General features: G+C 37.9%; 1 protein-coding gene across 3 annotated transcripts in view; it reads left to right on the top strand.

Annotated features, from left to right (window-relative positions):
* Positions 1-13,617, top strand: part of WAPL (WAPL cohesin release factor) — a 64,895-nt gene that overhangs the window by 36,479 nt on the left and 14,799 nt on the right. For 2 of the 3 annotated variants that reach the window (XM_062496921.1, XM_062496920.1), the window contains 5 exons: positions 1,434-1,529; positions 4,618-4,770; positions 5,020-5,156; positions 7,140-7,251; positions 12,486-12,713. In XM_062496921.1, coding sequence (XP_062352905.1) covers positions 1,434-1,529; positions 4,618-4,770; positions 5,020-5,156; positions 7,140-7,251; positions 12,486-12,713 — 726 coding nt within the window. The remainder of the gene's footprint in view (positions 1-1,433; positions 1,530-4,617; positions 4,771-5,019; positions 5,157-7,139; positions 7,252-12,485; positions 12,714-13,617) is intronic. The other variant, XM_062496922.1, reaches the window with a different exon arrangement.

The following is a 13,617-nucleotide window of genomic DNA, read 5'->3' as shown; positions in this document are numbered from 1 at the left end:
TCTGCTTGTAAAGGTATAGGAGAAAAGAGAGCTAACATCTGAACCATTTTCTAGCCTTTTTTTTCAAATAGAGATCCATGTGACTCTTTCTCTTGCGGACCCAGATGTCCTCCTGTAACTGCAGTATCCTGAACATGAAACTGGTTTCTCAGTTAAACTTTCTGAGGCGAACAGATATTGTCAAAAAGAGCTTCCTTGCAAAACTGATGAAACTTAAGATAATAACTACTGTACACATGTTGATGAAAGGTACCTGAGCACTGTTAGGAACATAATATTAGGAACATAATTTAACAATCCTAGTTTCTCATGGCCGCATCAAAGCACACTCTGCAGGGGAAAGAGGCTTTTATCCTGTCTGGAGACTGAAATGGTTTAGTGCTTTTCAGCTCTGAAAACTCCTAGCTGAGGCTTTCATTCTGCTAATATTCCTTGAAATTTTGTTCTGTAGGGCTTTTTCTTGTGAAGAACAGAAGGATGCAGCGCAGCAGTTTTACTCTGCAATAATACAGAGCCACTTGACTTAGAGAATTGGCTTTCTAGCTTTTGACATGCCAGAATCTTGTTGTAATTTGTGGAGTGGTGCTCAGTCCCTGGATGGTCCTATGGCTTGCCACATGTGGCCTCTCAGTGGGCTTGAGCTGTATTTGGGTTAAACAATTGATACATTATATTTTGTCAGAAAATGTTTATTTGAAATTATTTTTTCTCATTTAAAATGTTATGTAAGTGCTGTGAAGAAGCAGATAGGGAGTTTACTTGACACATGGCGTGGTGGGAAATTGTTGAACTTGTAATGCTGTATTAGTCTAGAACAATATTATGCAAGTAGATTGGTAAATGCGAATGCTAGAAATAGAATTCTGTCTTTGTTTCCTCTAAGGGGTGTGTTACGTTCCCTAAAAATTCAAGGAAAGTACATTTTGATTTGCCTTGACACATTTTTGAGCAAGACTAAAGAAAGATTTCTTAATTTATTAATATGGATTAAGGCCTTACATTTGAGTGGTTTTGTTCCTCCTAGCATCAAAGTCAATATGCGTTCTGCATTTTGATTCTAAACCGGTCATATTTCCACTGACATGGTGTTTGCCAACATGTTTCTTTCCCCTAAGCTGTCAGTTTTGGTCTACAGGAAGGTTGCAGACCTTTTGCCTTTGAATAAATTTAAGAGATGGGACAACTGAAAAGTTCTTTAAATACATATATGTCATGCCATTTGAGTGGGCCTGTATGTCTTTAAAACCATCGGATGCTTCAGAGTCTGTTTTTTCCAATGCATGTGATGTTGAGAATTTGTGTTGCTGGGAATTCAGCAGGAAAAATAAGGCTCCTTTTCCTTGTTTGGCTACAGTATTGCTGCAGTAATTTTTGAAGTGTATAGTGACTACTGGTAATTTACTTAAGAAATAACTTTTATTTTTATCTTTCAGTCTCCCACAAAAGCAGTGTATAATGCTAGACACTGGAACCAGCCAGAATCAGAGGCTCTGCCAGCACCACCAGCTTTGAAAACTCCCAGTGTACCAGTAAGTAGACTGTTGGTTTTTTCTCAAGTTTACTGAATCTCCTTTCAAGATTCACTGTTTTTTTTTTTTTTTGTTTTGTTTTTTTGGTTTTTTGGTTTTGTTTTGTTTTTTGTTTTTTTTTTTATTTTTTTTTAAACCCAAGTTCTTGCTATCTGGCAGTGTCACAGTAATTCAGAATGAAGTCCACTTTCTGATGTGAGCCACTGGAATTAGATAGAAAAGAAATTGTTAGTGGAAATACTGTAGAATAGGATCTTTCATATCGGTTCAGTATAGAATTACAAAAAAATACTTGTATTTATGGTCCCCAATCTGCTGAAGTTAAGCTTTCTACCAATGGACTCCATTTCATTTTCTGGGAGAACTCCCAAGATTAACTTAGTAATGAACACAGAAGTCACCAAATTGCTGGTGGAAAAGGAAAAACTTGAAAAATAAATGAGAAAGCTCTTTTCCTTTCTAGTGGACTAGTGCTGATTGCTGACGTGAGTCTTTAGATACTGTGAACAAAACACCATTTTTTGTGTACAGTCAGAAATGCTAATACCAATAATTTGGATATCAAAAAATAGACCAGGAGTGAAAACAGTTCTTGAAGTTGTTTGTCCAAAAGTCTGGTGTTTTTGAGACTCAAAGCAATTGTTTTTTTAACTCTGTTGAGACTCTGAGAATCCAGGGTCTTTGGCTTATATTTGTAGATGATGTTACTGATTATGCTAAGAGAGCATTGTAGATTGTCAGTAAACATAATTTCATTTGGTACCTTGCTGTGATAGTACTAGCCTGAGAACAGAAATTCAGAAGTAGATATTTTTGCAGTGAGAGGTCTTCAGCTTTTGCTGTTGTCACCAGTTTTTAGTTGTATATTTTTGTTTCCTTTTTTTTTTTAATTCTACCCCTGTTTGTGGTATTCTGGTACTTCTTCCTCTTTGATTTGTGGTTGTTTTTGGTTGCCTCCTCACATATTTTGAACAGCCTTCTTTGGATGATAACTGCACTGCCTGGGAATTGCAAATAACTGATTTGAAAACAGCCATTTCCACTAGAGTCTGAGGAGAGAGCAGAAATTTCAGCCCTGGGTTTTCCCTTGACACTTCTCTCAATTTAAATTATATACCTTTGAAGTGAAGGTTTTGTTATTTACTGAATCTCTTGGTAATAACTCTGATAGCTGACTTAAGGGCAGATTTTGTGTGAGTCTTGTCAGACAGACTTTGATACGGTTTTTTTTAAGCTAGGGAAATGTCTGTTTCATTCATTCAGACAGTCACTTTTGTTTTCTGTCAGACTTCCACTTCCACAGGTTCCATCTGGAACCATCATAATATTAATTCAGGAATGTGGTACAGCTTTGGCTGAACAAACCACTGAAGGGAATTTCTACGTGCTGTTCATGTTATGATGTGCATCTGAAGTTGCTTCAAATGTGGTTTTTAAGTGTGATTTACATGTGTGTAATACTTCAGAGTTACAAGGTAAATGAGCCTTGATCCACATGTTCAGAGGTAGTTCCTGCACATATGATCCTGCCTCTTTAATTTCTGTAGAAATTAGTCACCTGAAGGTTGGGAGAAATTTGTCTCAGGTTTATGGTGAGAAACTCTCAGCATGCAGACTGCTTATGCCAAGTACTCTCTTAGGGCCTCTCCAAACACCCTTGGAGTTTGCTTTGAAAGGGCAACCATTAACCAAGACTTGGACGAGATCCTTCAGTGGCTTTCCTGTGTTCAGACAGATAAGATCAATCCTCCAGTGTGTGCTTTAAACCGGTTTTTCAGGGTGGTTGATTACCATTTTGCCACTGGTGCTTAAGTGGGTGAATACTGAAATGCAGCAGTGATAGAGGCAGAATGTAAAGAATGCTTCAGTAATATAGCAGTTTCTTTTGGCTTTTATTTTCATTTTGTCTGTCAGTGTACAGTGCATAAGAAGGCTTTCTCTCCAGCTGTTCCCCGGAGTAACAGGTCATGCATCTTCTATGCCTGCACGTCAATTCTATTTTTTCAGTCACACTTATAAAATATTCTCATTTTTCTGTGTAAGGAAGCTAAGTACATGATGTTACTGAGAAACTGAGGGTGAGTAAATGCCCATTGGCTTCGGCACTTGTACATTCAGAATTTGGCATTTGGAGGTCCTTTTCCATATGCCATGTTTGCTGTAGTTTGTCTTCATATCAGATTTTGTGCCAAAGAAGTAATCTGAAGAGAAGATGCACTTCAGCCTTGTAGTAGCCACAAGCTAATACAGCAAAGTAAGTTGAAGAGAAACCTGTAATACTTGCCTGTGTTGTCTGGAAACCTGTCAGGAGTTGCTCTAGACCCAACATCAAGTTCTTTACTCCCTGTAGAACAGGTTTTGCTCTATTTTGTGCTATGGTATTATGCTGCTAAAATATGTAGGAGCACAAAAAAGAGAATACTAAGAGTGTGCTCCAGTTGGAGAGGTCTGCTCTGTGCCTCTCATTGCTCTGTGTGACTTTTATTGTGCTGCTACAAAATGGGTCCTGGTAGTCTCCTGCCTCCAGGCCAGGCAGAGTTTGGAGTGTGAGGCTGGAGGGTTGGACAGGAGTGCAGTGTCCTCTGTCAGGCAGGGTCAGAACAGCTGGCACAGAGCTCTGCTGGCCAGGCTGGGCTGAGGCATGGCTGGCTCAGGGCTGTGCTTGGATCCAGGGCTGGGCACTTCTGAGGGCTCCATAATGCAACCAGCTTGGGCATTCCTGGAAGCTCCAGTGCAGAGGAGTAACAAATAACTGTTCATAAACACTGAATTTGATTGGTTTGCTTACCCTAAAGCCTAAGGAACCAATAAATATAAGGGACATCTTCCTCTTCTGCTGGTTTTAGTTTCAGATTTCTACTGGAGCTTTCCTGATACTTGGAAATGTTTGTTTTTTTTTGTTTTTTTTTTAATTTAAGAATAGACACATTGTCACACAGCTTAGGTACATCTTGGAAGTGCAGGGCAAGGGCTAAATAGTCCCAAAATGTGAGTTTGACAATTGCACACCTGTACTGTTTCCTGATGTATTTAGTGTATGTTTTCATGCTCAAAACATCTGCCCATTTTAGCACTTTCTTATTAATAGGTAAGGCTATCTTCAAAGGAGGCAATTCATAAAGATGATGGAGTTTTTAAGGCTCCTGCACCACCTCCCAAAGTGATAAAAACTGTGACAATACCTACTCAGCCCTATCAAGAGATAGTAACTGCATTGAAATGTAGGAAAGAAGACAAAGAAGTAAGTATTCTTAACAAATTTTTAAGATAAAGAATTACTAGTAATCCTAACTACTGAAGGAACAGTGTCAAAACGCAATTCAGCTTTCCTATTAAAAATAATACTTTTATCTAAATAGTTGAATGGCCTTTATTAACATCTTAATTTTTTCTTGCACTTAAAACTGAATAGATTTTCAAACTGTACTTGTTAAGATTATTATCAACCCCAAGAGCAACTTACTTAGGTCAAAATATTTGTCTTTTCCAGTTATACACTGTTGTTCAGCATGTAAAGCACTTCAATGATGTAGTGGAATTTGGTGAAAATCAAGAGTTCACAGATGATATTGAGTACTTGCTAAGTGGATTGAAGAGCAATCAGCCCCTAAACACACGTTGCCTTAGGTAAGACATCTTAATACAAAACATGGAACCTATATTTAAGAGATAGTGAATTAAATATGCATCACAGAAGTGACCATGCTTTAAAACGTCATTGACATTTACCTGGCGCTTCTGCCATGAAGAATAAAATTTGAAAATAATAATTAGGATTGTATATTTTTAATAATCATAAGCAGTATGGCAATGAAGATGAAATAGTAAATTGTGCTGTAAAAGACATCTTTGACACACTTGTTATCCTTGCTGCAAATTTAAAAAATAGCTTCTGATAACTTGTTTTAGTACATCTTATGTGTGGTATCTGTTCTGTTTTTAATGCAAATTCAGTTCTAAAATCAAATCCCTAAGACTGCAGAGTTATGAAAATCTAGAACTGAGGTAATAGTGAGATGTTGTTTAACTTCAACTGCCTGTTCTTTATCTTTTGAGAAATAACATAACTGGCACCCCCTAGAAGAATTGAAGCCTCTGCGTTAATTGGGAAGTTCCTTAACTTGTCTTGGATTACTCTCAAAATTCAAGTTACACATTATTGTGAGGTTGGCATCAAAAATGTCAACCTTGTTTTGAAAAAGTCTGTGACTTGATACCAATGTCAATTGCTTGGACATGAAAGTTAATTGCAATAATGTTAAATAAAATAACCATGCAACCATATTTTTTATATACCTAAATTTTCCTTTCTGTTCAGTTAAACAAAAATAGTAGAGAAAGAAAAGCTTGAATCTATAGAGAGGTGATGATAGCAGTGCTTCATTTGTGATTTGTCTGTGGCTGAGAAAAAGCTTTCTGTGCCTCTAAGACAGCTACTTCAAAATGTGTATTTGTTATTCAGAAGTTAGCAATGAATATTGTTGCTGAAGTACAAGAACTCTATCACCCAGTTTGTTTATGCACATTTATATACATTATAAAAATAAATTACTACTGTAATAATAATTCAGGAGTATTTTTCATATGACTGCTCCTTATTTGCTCATGTGGCAAACTTACTCAGATTTTAAACTAATTCTTCACAAATTTATATAATGGAATGTAATTTAGAACAAAATTCTTTCAGTTAACAAAAGAAGAGTGTAAGGATTAATTATGTAAATATGTAAGGATAGGAGTAGATGTAAAGGACTCAGGTATGCTCTAACTGATGCTGTGTGTGATTGGAGACAGAAAGACCACTTGTTCTTTTTAGCATCTTACTGTGTGAATTTCGTACAGGCAGATTCCTCAGCAGTCATGGAAGACTTGATTGCAGAATCACTCCCACATTAGTGCACATTTAAAAGCAATGTATTTTTAGCAGTTGTTATGTTGCACTGTTCTAGAAATGGCACACAGCTTATTGAGAAAGCATGGGGAAAGCTGCCATCTTTAAAATAAACTCTTATGCTGGTCACTGATTAACTGATACATTTGTCAGGTCTTTTCTGAAATCCATAGTGCTTCCATCAATCATAAATGCAGCAATAAATATAAAGAAAGTTTTACGTACAAGTAATGTTGGGCATAAGTGAGACTAGTCAGTTAATTAGATAACCATTAGGTAGCAGTGGAAGCTCACATTTACAATTTCTCATAATGCCTTGGTCCATAATGAACGCTCCCATGTCTCTAAATCAGAGCTTCATGCTTAATCCATGGCACTTTACTTTCAATTTAACTGTTGGAAATTTTCAGGTTGCCTTTTTTTTTTTTTTTTTTTTTTAAGAAGCAAATTCAGGCTGCCCTTTAAAAATCCTGGTTTTAGCCAAGCTTAAACTAAAGCAGACATAGTTTGATGCTGGTAAGCAACTCAAATAAAACACTGCTCATCAATCACTGTTAACCAATTGCAAACCTGCCTTACAAAAATCTCAGCAGAATTATTCCAACAGTTTGCCAGGGTCTGAGGTACACAGTCAGTCTTGTGTTGAAGACTTGTTTATCTGCTTGTTCCTGTCAAGTGTGGTCGTTTAGTCATTCTAACCCAGAGTTAATTTTCTGCAGTGTAATCAGCTTGGCCACCAAGTGTGCCATGCCCAGCTTCCGAATGCATCTGAGAGCGCATGGGATGGTAGCCATGGTTTTCAAAACACTGGATGATTCCCAACACCATCAGGTATGGATACATTGTGGATCTCACTGAAGTTTGACAGGTGATACCTGTCTGCTGGGCAGGAATTTTGTTAAAGGTCAAGTATCCAGTATAGTGTGTCCTGGTGTGTGTGTGTGTGTGTGTGTGTGTGTGTGTGTGTGTGTATATATATATATGTATGTATATTTATGTATATAGTATAGTGTATCTAATGGCGCCTCTGGGATCAGTGGCTCCATTTTAGCAAGACTTCAGTAGTGGCATAAAAACTTAGAGCACCTGTGTTCCACTGACAAATTCCTTATTCCACTGTTTTGTGTGCTTCTGGGTTGGGAAATTCCAATAAAATGGGGTTTTGTAAAAATGGACTGTGCTTTGGATTGCAATTTTATTTATTCTGTTAAGCCTTTTAAAGACTTTTATGGTTGTATTTTGAATTCTTTCAAATACTCTTGAAAGGAATCCTTCCTCCTTATATTTAGAGGTGGCTCTAAGTGCTCGTCTCCAGACTTGCTTGTATGGGAATTACCACTTGTCCTGTAGCTGTTGTTGGGTTTTTTTCATGTCTTGTCTCCTTGAGCCCTGCTATAATTGCAGTTTTAGGATGCCCTGAGCGTATATAATGTTCTGTTGGATTCTAGGAAAAGTAATTTCATCTATTCATGGTAACAGGACCTGAGAGTTAAACTGAAGCACTTCTGTTTTCCTTCTTTTTGATGTTACCTCTGTGGGGTATCCCTTCAAAGATTTTCACAAAAGCTGTAAAGATGAGATTTTACTTGAAATGGGTAGTAGGTGTGTATATCAGTCAGGTTTATAATTTTCTGTAACAGCTCTAGAAGAATGACATACAATGCAGAATGCAGCTTTGCACCCACAGAAATAGACATTTCAGAGATGGTATTTGACATCTTACTGTGGGTGGGGGAAAAAAGCTGTAGTTTTAAGTAACTGATTTAGAATAATGGCTTATTTTCCATCTCTCTCAAAAATTAGCAGTGGCTAACTGTAAAACATAGGCACCAAGTTCAATGAGTTCATTATTTTGTGAGCTGTCAAAGTAGTGCCAAGTGATACTAGAAATAAGTGAAGTACAGTCACTCTCTTCAGGACAGTTGCCACCACTGAGTTGTGGGAGATCAGAGGACAGCTACAGTTCCCTGGAAAATTTACAAGCTTGCTGGGTGTATTTTTGGCCATCTTTTAACAGTTACCATTATTCCTTCATTTTCAAAAGAACTAGCATATACAGCTCAAAAGGAAATTGCATGCTATTTTTAGTCTGCAGTAACAAAAAGCATTGATTATATTCACTATTTCCAGTCTATTTGATGAAACGCTCCCTTTTGTCAAAGAAAAAAATGGGTGGTTAATGTTTGAATATCATTACAGTACATTCTTGGTACAGGTTTTACAGTGTTGTGAAATTACTGAGGTATCAGACTATTCTTGATAAATGCTAATGGATATGCCCTAACTACTGACAGTATGTGCTTCAACACAATCATCTCTGGATAAGCACACTGTCTGTACTACCCTTTCATTCACTAATTATTTCACTGACATTTTATTTTTTTCCAAATGAATAGAAATTTCTGCACTAAATATCAGTTCAAAGTAACAGAAGAATAATATATTTCACTCGGATTTGCATACATGACCCAAATCCCTGTGGGATGAATAAGGACTGAGCTAAAAATGCACGGTTGTTTTGTTAATATTTTCTTATTTTGAAGATGGGAAAACTGCCACAGTGACATTGTTAATGGACACAGATGTGAACTTGTACTGTGTTCGTTGTTCTGATGCAATAGAATAGACTGAGTGTGCAGGGGACTCTTAACATTTCCATAAGGAGCATAAAGTAGCAGTTGCATACTGACAGTTGGCATTTTTTGAACCAGCAGGGAAAACAAAATACTAGCTATCTTACAGAGCTATGCCCAGAAATAACCACATGAAAATTACTTGTTCCACCAAATCTTTCCTGTCGACTTGTATTTGATCTTAAGTTTTTAATTGACTTTATTTCTTCAGTGGTGCTCTGTAAAGATTTTGGAGCATTATTAATTTTTAAAATTAAAACTATATTTCCGTTATAGCTGTCAGTAGTTAAGCACAGAAATGTCTTCAGGATGAGAATAACTTCAGAAAATATAAAAGTGGATTATATGTAGTGCTGAACCCTAGAAAATAACCATCTGTTCCCACAAGCCTGGAGTATAAATAGAACAAGTAAGAGAAGACAAGGATGAGAGTGGGTGTAAATGGTCTGCCATTTCTGGAGTGTATGTTCAAACCAGGATGTTTTCCTGAATTCTGTAGAAGTAAGGAGTGCAAATCCATAGTTAGGTATGCCATGAAATTTATGTCTAGAGAAAATTGTGTTTATTTTACTTTTTTTCTCTTCTCTGCATTTATTTGGTAGCAGAATATGTTTTACACATCTTGAGGAATACAATGGGATGGTGGAAGCCCACCTGAAAAAAATCACTCTTCTACTGCAGCCTGGGAGGGTGGCATTTGGAAGGATAAGTTTGGTTCTTTGGTTGGGTTTTTTGTTCTCTTAGAAAACGGATCAAAAATGAGTTGCACCAACAACTTTTCCCTCATTCCAAATTCAGAATTGTGTGTGTGGTAGGCATGAGTGCTTTCAGGCAGTGTGGTTAATTAAACACTTAGAGAAGATCAGAGCAAAATGTGGAATTGTATTATTCAAGATGAAGCCCATAGGGACTAGGAGAAACCAGCTTTACAAAACCTGTGTCTGGTATGGAGCTGGAGCAGGTTTGTTCCATGCTGTAAGTGCCATTCACATTTGAGGTCCTTACTTTATACCATCACTGTTTTCCTGTTGCACATCAGCATTTGGAGGCTTATTGGCCTGAATCCCTTTGTGTATATGCTGTGGCAGGAACCTGGCATCCTTTCTGCTTTCCAGCAGCCCTCCTGCAGCCCGAAACCTCCTGCATCATGTCTTGCTGATCTGATCACATTTAAGTGTCTTGAAACCCAGGTGGCCAGTCTGAGGGGAAATCTTGGCAGAGCTGATGCAGAGGGACAAAGAACCATTGCTCCTTTCATAATGGAAAGCTGGTTGGGTTGAAAAGAAGGGAACCTGCAGCAGGCAAGGGCTTGGTACAGAGGTTTACAGAGTGAGTGTGATTGCCCTTACCAGACTTTGGAGTATGTGTAAAGCATTTCTCAGTAAGGATCTAAGAACAGTCTCTTGACTTTTTGAAACGCCTTAAAAAAATGGCAGCCCAGATTATAAATTCAGCACTTTGCTTTTGTTAACTGCTCCATACTTTCGAGTTGATAGAAACTCCCTTGGGACCTTGAGCGTTTTTTTTTTTAAACCAGGAAACTTGCCTAGATAATGCAGGTGATTAAAATACAGTTCTTCATGGATGTTGAAGTCCCACATTGGCTGAACAATGATTAGCTAACCTTTGGTTCCTCTGGACTGTGTGTGCTCCTGTGTCCTGTTTTAATCACTGCCATTCTGGAAGAGCCCAGTTCTTCAAGGAACCTGACTTGTACAGTTTAAGCCAGCTGCAAGTAAATGAAGAGTAAACAATTTCTGTAATTAAAATGCTAAAATTGCAAGGCTCATTGGAAAAAGTTAATGAAAATCAAGGGTAAACAATTTATACCCTCTGCAGACAGGTCACATACATGCTTTCTGCCTTACATCTGGCAGAGTAAGGCTGAGTAATGATAAAAGGCTGGGGTAGCAATGCTCGTAGCTAAGAGTTTGTTGTGGATTTTTTTAACAACCCTGTCTCCATGTTTTCATGAAAGATTTAGATTTGGAAACCCTTGCTTGCTTCCTTCCTTCAGTAGTTCAAATGCATCTTGGATAGTTGGTCAGATTGAAGTCTCTATTCACCTGAGGATTTCCTTAACTCAGACAAGAGGGAGTTTTGACATAGCTTTTGATAGACTGTCAGCTGCCTAATCCTGTTTTGGAAATGCTGATAGTTATCATATGTATCATATGCTTAGTATGACCAGCTATGATTATTACTTACTTCTGAAATAAACAGAGCAGATAATGATTGCTTTGGATGTTGGCTGAACTCTAAACAAGATGTTAATCTGCTATGACACAGAATTCTTCTGCTCTTTCCTGTTGAGCTATAGAACATTTATATTCCACAACTAGTTTGATTCAATGATTAATTTACCTTATACAGAAACAATTGTGATGGATGTTAGCAGTATGTTGAATCCTGAGGATTGAACTCCATAGGGCACACACATGCCCCACACACCCCCCAGATCTCAACTCCTCCATTTATTGCCAGAGTTTTCTGACAGTTTTGTGCCCAGCACACCTTTGTTCCCAGTGAACACTTCTCCTTTCTCCTGTAACTTGGAGCTCAGTGCCGTCAGTGCAAGTGCAGTACTTAGACACCAGGGATTGATAGCTGGCTTTGCTTCACTGCTGCCTGTCCCTTCCTGACAGTCATCTTCTGCCTTGGCTTTTCTAGAGCCTCGTGAAGGTAGAATTTAATTCCTACTTCAAGAAGAATGAAGTGTTCTTTAGCCAGTCAGATGTGCCTCTACACCAGCTCTGTGTAAGATACAGGTGGTCAGGTTAATAACATTCATGTGTTAAGGGCTGATGGGAATGAGGCACAGGTGGAAATTGGTGTATACTCCAACTACTTCCAAAAAGCAGAATTGCCCTGGAAATAAAATGTGTTTATTTTGGAAAAGTTCGGATAAACTATTAACTGACAGACCCATTTGGCAGAATCAGAATTTATGTCCCCAGGCACTCTCCCTCCCTGCAGACGCTGTCCCATGATCTCTGGATTTTCTGGTGCTGTCACCAGTTCATCCCCTCCAACCAGAATGTTCACCTACCTTGCCACGTACCCTGAGCTGTTTTTTTTGTTCCCCAGCCATCCGTCTCTTCTCTAATACTGTGTTACTGGAGTTGCTGTTTCTTACTCTGTCTGTAGCACTGAGTCCCTAAAAAGTAGAAATCCCTGCTTTTCTATTGGGACTTTGCAAATATATTGATTGCTTTATGACTCAGTTTCACTTATCAGGAGGATGCATTAATAACTTGCTAGAAGGACTTTCCATTCAACAGTGAGTGCTCATGCAAGTGCTAAGACTAGGGCCTGTCAGGCATATTCTTTTATGAATCTTCAGCTTGTTTTTTAAAAACAGTAAAAGGTCTGCCTAAAATGACTTAAAAGCTAACTGGTTTTTTTTTTCTTTTATTTTTCTCCCAACCCAAGAATTTGTCCCTTTGTACAGCAGCTCTAATGTACATCCTGAGCAGAGATCGCTTGAACATGGATTTAGACAGAGCCAGTCTAGATCTGATGATACGGCTTCTGGAATTGGAACAAGATGCTTCCTCTGCCAAGTTGCTGAATGAAAAAGACATGAATAAAATTAAGGAAAAAATTCGGAGACTCTGTGAAACTGTTCACAACAAACATCTTGATCTCGAAAACATCACGGTGGGTAACATGCTTTTGTTGGAAAGCCTTGGCAGTTGTGGAATGCTTACTAAAATTGAATTTGCAAGCATCGTCCAGCAAAGGATTCCTGGTGTTTCATCTACCTTTTATGTATACCTGACTGCACTGCAAGTGTTTTCTTCAAATTTGAAATTTCCTTTTTCAAAGGTTGTTAGTAGGATAGAGTTAGGATATTCTTCAGCTGAGTCTCTGCTTGCCCCTGCTAAGGGTAGCTAGTTAGAGGGAGCAGTTGCAAACAAGTAGCACTAAACTGTATGTTTGAAGCCCACACTTAGATTATTTGACTGCATTTCCTTGCTGAAGTTCTGTAAGTACTTTCACAAACAGGGGTTTATGCGTGGGAATAAGAATATTGTGTGCTAAATTCAAACTGTGGTGCAGGATTTCCCATTTTGTAAGAAAACGTGTCCTGCAGAAACTGATTTTTCCCTACCCAATGTGTGGTGGCACCTTCTGTTGCTTACCATGAATGTGGATGAATTTTTTTCCTTCCTTTCTCAAACATACTTGCTCTTTATGAAAATACCTTTATATGCAGCGGAGTGTGCTGGTTCTTTTTAAAATTAAATTTCCTTGTGGTTTGATAGCATCAAGCTAGCTTAGAAAACAGAGAGTGTAAGTTGCAAGACTTTTTAGAAGAATGTATTTAATGAATTGATGGACAGATTGATTAGATGAGTGGCCATAAATGACAAAAAGAAGTAATGTGTCTTTGCTTTTGCCATATTTTTAGTATAGTGGATGTTAGTATGATCTTAATTTTTTTATGTCCTGTAATAAATTATTTTCAAGATTCTTAGCAGGTTTTTTTGCCATTTTTTCTGTAATGCTTATACCCAGTGGGAGAATCTTCTGATTTATTGCCAGTAAAGTGAGCTGATGA

Source organism: Cinclus cinclus, chromosome 7 (assembly GCF_963662255.1).
Source record: "Cinclus cinclus chromosome 7, bCinCin1.1, whole genome shotgun sequence".
Lineage (NCBI taxonomy): Eukaryota > Metazoa > Chordata > Aves > Passeriformes > Cinclidae > Cinclus > Cinclus cinclus.
This window is presented reverse-complemented; position numbering and strand designations above follow the sequence as displayed.